Source organism: Rhinoderma darwinii, unplaced genomic scaffold (assembly GCF_050947455.1).
Source record: "Rhinoderma darwinii isolate aRhiDar2 unplaced genomic scaffold, aRhiDar2.hap1 Scaffold_69, whole genome shotgun sequence".
In the NCBI taxonomy this organism is placed as follows: Eukaryota; Metazoa; Chordata; class Amphibia; order Anura; family Rhinodermatidae; genus Rhinoderma; species Rhinoderma darwinii.
Genome location: NW_027464249.1, coordinates 1,119,660 through 1,130,303, shown reverse-complemented (window position 1 = coordinate 1,130,303; position 10,644 = coordinate 1,119,660). Strand labels below are relative to the sequence as shown.

At 41.9% G+C, this 10,644-nt stretch overlaps 1 protein-coding gene across 1 annotated transcript; it reads left to right on the top strand.

Annotated features, from left to right (window-relative positions):
• The first annotated feature begins 1,056 nt into the window (after window positions 1-1,056).
• LOC142728768 (uncharacterized) lies at window positions 1,057-6,558 on the top strand. The gene is made up of 3 exons (XM_075849143.1): window positions 1,057-1,161; window positions 2,155-2,759; window positions 6,551-6,558. Exons 2-3 carry the CDS (start codon window positions 2,165-2,167, stop codon window positions 6,556-6,558), a joined length of 603 nt encoding a protein of 200 aa, XP_075705258.1. The 5' UTR covers window positions 1,057-1,161; window positions 2,155-2,164.
• Window positions 6,559-10,644: the final 4,086 nt, after the last annotated feature.

The following is a 10,644-nucleotide window of genomic DNA, read 5'->3' as shown; positions in this document are numbered from 1 at the left end:
GCATGTAGCAATACCAATTTTGTTTACTTTTTTTATTTTTTACATTACTTTAGGGGGAAAATGGAAAAGGTTTTTTTAACTATTTGTTTTTAATTTTTTTCACTACTAAAAACTTTTTAGCACTTTTTTTTACACACTTTATTAGCCTCCCTATGGGATTTGAACCAGCGATCATACTAACGTATTGCAGTATATTGTCATTTTTACAGGCTTAAGTTAAGTGAAGGCAGCTCTGGGTGCCATCATTAGGCCCATGAGCTGCCATTACAATCATTGTCACCCCCTGATCTAACTGGGGGGGTGATGAAATGTCAGAGGGGGCCGCCCCCCTTTTTTTCAATGCCTCAGATGCTCGCGATCGACCGCAGCATTTGAGGGGTTAAACAGCTAGGAACAGCACGATCACTGCTCCCGACTGTTAGTCCCGGGTGTCCACTGTAAAACACAGCCGACACACGCAGCATATGGAGCGCACTCTAAACATCACCACCCGCACCCGGATGTAATAGCATGTCACGGTGCACAAAGGGGTTAATGTTCTCTTTTACGCAAAAATAATAATTGCAAGAAATTGGATGGCTGGTAAATCCCGAATTGTTATGGATTGGTTGAAGTTGGTTAAGACAATTAAAGAATATGAGAAAATAAGAGCAGACAAGAAAAATTGTATAAAAAAGTGGGAGGAAATATTGGGGATATGGAATTGATTGGTGTTCTATAGGAAGGTATAATTATTATTTTATCATAAGAAGGTTATAATTTTATGGTACTTAATGATCTTTGGGGTGGGAGGGGGATGGGATTGGGGAGATATATGTTGCCTGATGTAAATTGTGCAGATAAATTGTTGAGCATTATGATATTTATAATCACTGGATATTGAAATGTTGTAATGTTTTTATTACTGAAATTCAATAAAGATATGTGAAAAAAAACAAAAAACATTTGATGTGTGTTAGAATGTAAGGTAAGTGTGAGGTCATCAGTGATGTCATAATTCACCTTCTCTATAAAAGCTGCAGATCAGTCACAACCTGTTGAGCCGCTATAGACCAATAGTTTCTTGCTTTTTGGTACGTCGCTCTCACTTGACTTTTTCTTGAGTCCTGTGACTTCTAGAAATCTTGCTTTATCCAGAAGCTTCAGATCCACGATTCAGAGGTAAGAGGAGAACATGTAGAATGTTTCTTGTGAAGTATTGCAGCGAGTTCCATGTGCTGCCACTGTAAGAATGTTTCTCTTTCACCATCTTACTGGGTTAGATTCTAAGGTCAGGCGCAATAAATGAAATACAAGATTGAGTGTATGAAAATGTATATTGTATAAAGAGTGAAATGACTGTTAGTTATTCTGAGACTTCTATGGAGATTTGTACATAGCGACAGCCATAAACAAGGAACTTTACAGAGACACTTTTTCCTTATCATCAACAATTACATGACAGGTTATAGTTACCATCCATGGTCTCCCCACAGTCCAGGAAGTCTCCTTTCCAGTATGTCCCTCCTCAAGTGGCCTCCCAAGTGGCTGCCCTCATGTCATGCTTGGGTCTTTTATGCCCCCTTGTCTGCCCCTCTTAGAGACAAATAGTGTGACCTTCCTGATAAAAAGAACTCCCCCCCTCATGTAACATGCGGATATAGAATACTGGTGCCACTTATCAACCACCTTTAGCATTTAAGACATCCTGAGTTTGTCCATGGGTAAGACTGGGTTCACACTACTGGTTAGCACCTGTAAGAGATACCTGTGAACCTCGGGGTCATTTATTGTGAGAATCAGGGTAAACAATAGGAATCTTGCAAACTGATGAGACACATTTCATTAAGAAACGCAACTATACCCATGATCCTCCATCTTTGATTTACCCAAATAAAATACCCTATATAATATTACATATAACCTTATATGTGGCTTTCATTTTCTGAAACCTTTAAATTCTTACACCACCAGAGGGCGCAGTGTAGAGGAGTGCCGCTGTCTCCTCTGGCTGCACTGTCCTGTCTCTGCCTTGGGAGGGCGCTCTTCATGCAGTTATCACATGTTTATTGGGGAGGGGGCTGATAATTGAGGACAGAGAAGTCTAGAATCTATTTTCTTTTTGGAAGATGATTTAGAAACAAGTAACCACACAATGATTTCTCGCCTCAGCAGATTTGTGGATATGAAGATCATGAATAGAAAACATCAGACATTCTGTGTGGACACAAATGAAGAGCTCAGAAATGCTTTGGACACCTGGGATTTGGTGGAAGAAGACGTCTTAGGAGCCTGTGTCCCTTATTTCATCCAGGAGAAGGTGGCTGAAGATCTCTTCACTTATACGGATGTTTTTCAGAAAGCCATTCTGAGTAGCCTGTTACCATCTCAATACAACGCCGCCATGTGCCGCTTCTTCATCAGAGTCATTCAGTACAGAAGAGACGCGGCACACTACCTGAAGGAATATATAATCAATGTGCTATGTGAGCACTTGAAGGTGGAGTACATGAAGGGACAATACTATTCCTACGCCATGACTAAGAAGGTTATTGTCTGGCTGAGCATCCTCCATCTTGAAGCGGTGGTCGGGGAACTGAGATACAACATCGTTTATGAGGATTTCAATGCTGCCATTGTCGACACTTTGACAGAAGTGACATCTCTGTGTGCTACAGTCATCATGCCACACATCTTGGACATGCTGCCAGTGCTGGGCCAAGTGGTCAAAAATGCTCCTGACCAACTATCTAAGGAGACGTTGTGCTATGCTATAAGACGTTTATGCGGCAGCATCCAAGAATATATTGTGAAGGGTGGCAGCTGCAAAGTGCAACTTATGAAGGCCATAAGCAACATGAAGGCCAACATTTCCACCTGGTTGCCTGATGTCCATGCTGAGCTTCAAGACTCCACCAAAGTTGCCCTGGAATTCTTTACTGTACCCGAATCATCGGAAAACCAGCCGACCGAGCCAGGCAATGACGAGTTACAGACCCTTCCTCACGCCGAGCTCCTAGAAAAGTACAGGGAGCAATTTGCTGCGGAGAATAAGGAACTGGAAGATACAGAGAAGCAGCGTATTGGGATGAACATGCTTGTGACATCTCTGGTATCTGGCAGGAAAATAACAAAAGATTTCCTTCAGTTTCTGCTCAATGCCCTGAAGAATGCGGACCCAAAGGCCAAAATGACAGCAGCTATGTTCTTCAATGAGGCTTTGAAGCATCCAAGACTTATAAAGCAGAAATACCAAGAGTGCGCAATCCAACATCTGCTGAAGATCATAGAAGAGGACGATAACATCTTGTGCAGCATCGCCATGGAGGCACTGGGGAATGCCACCACCGGAGCTACAAGACTGGTGGAGAGCTACAAGAATAAGATCATTGCCCACATGGAGTTTAGACTATCAAAAACCAGCAGCATCAAGATCATCATGGCGGCACTGAGGGCGCTGTCCTCCATTATCAGACGCCTGAAGCTTTCTGTCCTCAGTAGACAATTCATTAAAATATCCCAGGAGCATATGGACTATCCGGATGGAGAAGTCCAGATTGCGGCCATAAACCTGTTAAGGGATCTGACAGAGAGCTGCCGCCTTCCGCTATTTGGATATTTTACAGACAAAGTCAGGAGCTGTATACCAACTTTACTCCTGAAATTACATAGTGACAACCAGGAGATAGTAGCAGCCAGTACTTCATCTCTGCAGAGCTGCCTCTCCTACATCAAAGGAGCCAACATTCGGGGATTTTTCCGGACGGAAATCTCTCCAAACATCAATGACCTGAAATCCATCTACAGCTGTCTGGCTCATAACCACCCAAAATTGATGAAGACCATGCTCCTCCAGATCCCAAGCTATCTGGTCAACTCAGAGGACAAGGAGGCTGTAGTCAGACATGTTGAATTTCTTAAAGATGCCATCAACCATGATGTCATGTAAGACCTGAACTTATATAGTCTCAGCCTAGCTCTGGCCACACTGCACTGCGGAGGCTTCTCATGTAATATCAGAAAAGCCAATGAAAGGGCCGTCTCCATTCTGGCCACCAAGTGGTTTTACATCGGCAGTGCCAACAAATAAAATGCATTTATCAGGGATGAACCGCTGAGGAACAGAGACATCAAGGTTGTAGATCACTTCCCCATGTACTATCCAATGGTTGTGAACATCAATATCAGCTGTCAAGACTTGAACATCAATATTAACATCTAGGGGGCAGAGCTAGCAGTCTGACTTGCGAACGAGCCTCAGGCCTACATCGAGGAGTGTGAACAAGGTGCAGACTCACCGGCCGGTGGAGTCCAGCGATGCCAGTTATCCGTCAACATTAGATGACGGAGACCAAGGACTTAGCTGGCGAGACAGACTATACAGTCAGTGTATGGGCAGCATGGTGGTGCAGTTTGGAGAATATGCCCGTCATCAGATCATAGAGACGGTGTATAATAACAACTCCACATATAATATACAGATGTAATGACACGTCAAAAAATAAAAGTCTACTCTGTTTTATATTGAAATTAATGGGTGTGCAGCCTGCAAGTGACTGAAGCTAATAAAAAGTATAGAGCACTCATTGTTTTTTATTGTAGACTAGATACTTGAATTTTTTACACTGAGATTCATATCGTAAAAGGTTTTTAAGCGGGTCACGAATGGTACAAAAGGTACACAAGAATAGAGGCCGAGCTGCAGTTCTGCTGAACGGCCGCTATGCAGTGGTCGGAACCATCTGCTTCCGGCAGTGTTGTCCAGTGCCCGGAGGCAGCTGGACTGGCAGATCGGTGCGGGGTCTCGTGTAGTAACGATTGTTTTCCCCATACATTACTGATGATTGCTCCTTGTGATACGCTGTATCGTCGATTGGCGCTGGTTTTAATGGTCAGTATCGGGACATCTAAAAGGACCTTTATTTCCTCAGACACCACCATAATTAGGCATTGGAACCAACCCTTCCACCTTAGCGGGTAAAGATTAACCATCTAAAAGGTTCACTATATACACATAAGGGCTAAAGGTGAAAACACAGAGGTGCTCACCATATATCCAGCATATAACTGTGTCCTCCAAATCTTAGTAGTGCATGGAGCAGGAGTTGTTCTAGATTCCTGTTTATATCCCAGACACGTTCATACCATTTTAGACAATGAATCGACATATCGCAAACTTGTGGCGAAACCAAGCACCACATGTAAAGAACCTTTAAAAAAGCTGCTAGAAGAAGGAATTGGATTAGGAGTATTAGCCAAGAAACAGGCTGAATACTTACTGATAGAATTCCCTATTGTTCCCATATTCCATGGGATGCCAAAAATCCATAACTTTTCATGGTCTTGAAACTTGGGTTATCTATGACATAGTTGGCTAGTACCCCTGCAAACAGGCCTTCCATCAGGGTAGTACTGCTGGTACTACTGTCAGGGGCCTGGCCACAAAAGTAAAATAAAGGGGGCAGCTGCCGCTCTTCAAGGTTATGATCAGTGGTAATTGGTTTGTAGAAAGGAATGGGACCCATGCAGGGGCCAGAAGCAGCGGCCAGCTCTGCAACTTGGTGAGTGACTCTGTTTTAAAGCAGCAGATTCAGTTTAATTTTTTTTTTATGTTGCCCCTTCTCTCCCACCTTCCCACCGGTCTCTCTCCCCTTCCCACCGGCCTCACTCCCCTTTCCACCGGTCTCTCTCCCCTTCCCCTCCCCAGACCCCGGTCAAGCGTCATATCCACTCTGGCCCAACTCCCGCCTCGGCCACCTTCCGTTCTCTTAGCCTACTCCTCCACCCGCTCACAGAGTCCCTGGCACTTTGCGTCCTGCTCCCATCCCACGACTTTCCGTTGCCACCTCTCCAAATCCCCTAATAATGGGGGACCCAGATGTATTTCCTCAAATGGATTCCACTGACTGTATGAAGCCCAGAAATTTCTGATGGCGGGCCTGCCTGCATACCACATATTCCGGCAATCAAGGCAATGGAATTCCATTTGCGGAAATACACCAGGTATTCCAAATATCTACAAGAATTTATTTTAATGTGAGTGGAGTATCTGCGCTCACATAATTACTTCTGCCTTGATAGTGTTATTTTATTGCAGATAGAAGACGCCCTGATGGGGTCAAAATTCTCCCTCTCCATGGACAATTTGTTTATGACATGGTGGGAGAACAACATTTTTTCAGCCAATAATCCCTTTTACGAGTGGATTGTGTGGGATGGACGATACATCGATTACTTTTTTTTTGTTTAGGGGTCGTGATGTGGCGTCTGTACCACCATTTATGGAATACAATAAAACCAATATATTTAATTTACAATGTTACAGGCTCGGCATCCATGGATTCTGTTACCTTCTTTGAGATTATGTTACAGGGGAATTGTAATACAGAAAAGGAATAATTTTGTGAACCCTCTTCGGGCACTACCATCCTTAATGCTAGGAGCTGTCAACCAGCTCACACCATCTAGGCAATACCTACAGGGGACCTTATAAGAAGTAGGGTAGCCTGCTCAAATGACAAGATATTTCACAACCAATGTGTAAATATTGACCCTGGATTACATTTTACAGGATATTAACCCCTTCCCTCTTTAGCCACTTTTGACCTTCCTGACCGAGCCTCATTTTTCAAATCTGACATGTTTCACTTTATGTGGTAATAACTCCGGAATGCTTTCACCTATCCAAGCGATTCTGAGATTGTTTTCTCGTGACACATTGGACTTTAAGTTACTTGCAAAATTTGCTCGATATGTTCAGTATTTAATTGTGAAAAACACCAAAATTTAGCGAAAAATTGCAAAAATTAGCATTTTTCTCAATTTTAAATGTATCTGCTTGTAAGACAGGCAGTTATACCACACAAAATTGTTGCTAATTAACATCCCCCATATGTCTACTTTAGTTTGGCATTGTTTTTTGAACATCCTTTTATTTTTCTATGACATCACAAGGCTTAGAACTTTAGCAGCAATTTCTCACATTTTCAAGAAAATTTCAAAAGGCCATTTTTACAGGGACCAGTTCAGTTGTGAAGTGGCTTTGAGGGCCTTATATATTAGAAACCCCCAAAAAGTCACCCCATTTTAAAAACTTCACCCCTCAAAGTATTCAAAACAGCATTTAGAAAATGTCTTAACCCTTTACACATTTCACAGGAATTACAGCAAAGTAGAGGTGAAATTTACAAATTTCATATTTTTATGCAGAAATACATTTTTAATACAATTTTTTTTATAACACAGAAGGTTTTACCAGAGAAATGCAACTCAATATTTGTTGCCCAGTTTCTGCAGTTTTAGGAAATATCCCACATGTGGCCCTAGCATGCTACTGGACTGAAGCACCGGCCTCAGAAGCAAAGGAGCACCTAGTGGATTTTGGGGCCTTATTTTTGTTAGAATACATTTTAGGCATCATGTCAGGTTTGAAGGGCTCTTGCGGTTCCAAAACAGTCAAAATCCCCCAAAAGTGAACCCATCTGGGAAACTACACACCTCAAGGAAATTATCTAGGGGTACAGTGAGCATTTTGACCGCACAGGTTTTTTACAGAAATTATTGGAAGTAGGCCATGAAAATTAAAATCAACATTTTTTCAAAGAAAATGTAGGTTTAGCGATTTTTTTTCTCATTTTCACAAGGACTAAAGGAGAAAAAGCACCGTAAAATTTGTAAAGCAATTTCTCCCGAGTAAAACAATACCCCACATGTGGTAATAAACGGTTGTTTGGAGACACGGCAGGGCTTAGAAGGGAAAGAGCGCTATTTGGCTTTCGGAGCTCAAATTTAGCAGGAATGGTTTGCGGAGGCCAGGTCACATTTACAAAGCCCCTGAGGGGACAAAACAGGGGATAACCCCCACAAGTGACCCCATTTCGGAAACTACACCCATTGAGGAAATTATCTAGGGGTATAGTGAGTGTTTTGACTCCACAGGTTTTTTGCATAAATTATTGGAAGTAGGCCCTGAAAATGACAATCTAACTTATTTCAAAGAAAATGTAGGTTTAGCTAATTTTTTCTCATTTCCACAAAGACTGAAGAAGAAAATGCACCATAAAATTTGTAAAGCAATTTCTCCCGAGTAAAACAATACCCCACATGTGGTAATAAACGGCTGTTTGGACACACGGCGAAGCTGAGAAGGGAAAGAGCGCTATTTGGCTTTTGGAGATCACATTAAGCAGGAATGGTTTGCGGAGGCCATGTCACATTTACAAAGCCCCTGAGGGGAAAAAACAATGAAAACGCCCAAAAAGTGACACCATTTAGGAAACTACACCTCTTGAGGAATTTCTCTAGGGGTGTAGTGAGCATTTTGACTCCACAGATTTTTCATAGAATTTATTAGAATTCGGGCAGTGAAAATAAAAACAATCCTTTTTCTTCAATAAGACGTAGCTTTAGCTCAAATTTTTTCATTTTCGCAACAAATAAAGGAAAAAAAAGAACCCAACATTTGTAAAGCAATTTCTCCCGAGTACGGCAATACCCCATATATGGTCATAAACTGCTGTTTGGGCACACGGCAGGGCTCAGAAGGGAAGGACCGCCATTTGGAGTGCAGATGTTGCTGGATTGGTTTCTGGGCGCCTGTGGGCCCAAAACAGTGGAAACCCCCCAGAAGTGACCCCATTTTGGAAACTACACCCCTCATTGCATTTACCTAGGGGTGTAGTAAGCATTTTAACCCTGCAGGTGATTGGCAGAAATTGGTGTGCACTCGATGTTGCAGAGTGAAAATGGGATTTTTTTTCCATAGATATGCCAATATGTGGTGCCCAGCTTGTGCCATCATAACAAGACAGCTGTCTAATTATTATGCTGGGTTTCCTGGTTTTAGAAACACACTACATGTGGCCCTAATCTCTTGCCTGGACAGTCGACCAGGCTCAGGAGTGAAAGCGTACCATTTAAAATTGAGGCCTAATTTGGCGATTTACAAACGATTGGTTCACAACTGCAGAGGCTCTGATGTGAAATAATAAAAATAAACCCCTGAGAAGTGACCCCATTATGGAAACTGCACCCCTCAAGGCATTTATTAAGGGGTGTAGTGAGCATTTTCACCCCACAGGTATTTTCCATAAATGAATGCGCTGTGGATGGTGCAAATTCAAAATTTATATTTTTCCCTAGATATGCCATTCAGTAGCAAATATGTCGTGCCCAGCTTATGACACTGGAGAGACAAACCCCAAAAATTGCTAAAAGGGTTCTACCGGGTATGACAATGCCATATATGTGGAAGGAAACTGCTGTTTGGGGACGCTGTAGGGTTCAGATGGGAGGAAATGCCATTTGGCTTTTGGAGCGTGGATTTTGCTTGGTAGTAGTTTTGTTTGGAGTCTTACTGGTGTTTCCGTTTATAATGTGGGGGCATATGTAAGCCGGGCAGGGTATATAAGGGGCATAGTCAGGTGGTATAATAATGGGGTAAAAAAAGCAATAAAATGATCCATAGATGTGTGTTACGCTGTGACACAATCCTTTCTGCACAGGCCAGTGTCGCACTGATATATGGCGTCCTTTCTTATCCCCCTTTTGGTCCACACTCCGCGCCTTTGCAGTTTGGGGAATTTTGCTGGGAAGTGTTGTCCTGGTATAATACGGGCACCCTCGCTTCCAGCGGATATGTTTGGGCCCTCCCTTTCCTGGTTCCCTAATTTTAGGTCCTTGGTAAATCGCCTCTTCAAACAGAAGAAATGTTCCCCTCGGGCACAACTGCATATTTTTTTATTTCCTGACTTATTGGAGCCATAACTAATTTTATTTTTCATAGACGTAGCGGTATGAGGGCTGGTTTGTTGCGGGACGAGCTGTAGTTATTATTGGTACCATTTTGGGGTACATGCAACTTTTTGATCACCTTTTATCCTATTTTTTGGGATGCCAGGTAAACCAAAAAACGCAATTCTGGCACAGCTTTTTTCGTTTTTTGTATACAGCGTTCACCATGCGTTATAAATTACATGTTAACTTTATTCTGCGGGTCAGTACGATCCCGGCGATACCTAATTTATAGAACTTTTTCATGTTTTACAACTTTTTGCACAATAAAATTACTTTTGTAAAAAGAATGTATTTTTTCTGTCGCCAAGTTGTGAGAACCATAACTTTTAATTTTTTTTGTCGACGGAGCTGTATGAGGGCTTGTTTTTTGCGGGACGAGCTATAGTTTTTATAGGTACCATTTTTGGATACGTGCGACTTTTTGATCATTTTTTATTCTAATATTTGTAGGGCAAAGTGACTAAAAAACAGAAACTCTGGTAACGTTTTTTACGGGTTTTTTTTACGCTGTTCACCGCGTGCTATAAATAATATAATATTTTGATACCTCCGGTCGTTACGGTCGTGGCGATACCATATACATATGGTTTATTGTTATTTTTCAATAATAAAGGACTTGATAAGAGTAAAAGGGGGATTGTGTTTTATTTGATTACTTGAAACTTTTATTGTTTTCAAACTTTTATTTTTTGCACTTTTTTTTACACTTTTTTATACTTTTTTTTACACTTTTTCTCAAGTCCCACTAGGGGACTTGAAGGTCCAACGGTCAGATTTATTTTTTTTTAATACATTGCACTACCTATGTAGTGCAATGTATTAGATCTGTCAGTCATTCACTGACAGCAAGCCGATTAGGCTTTGCCTCCC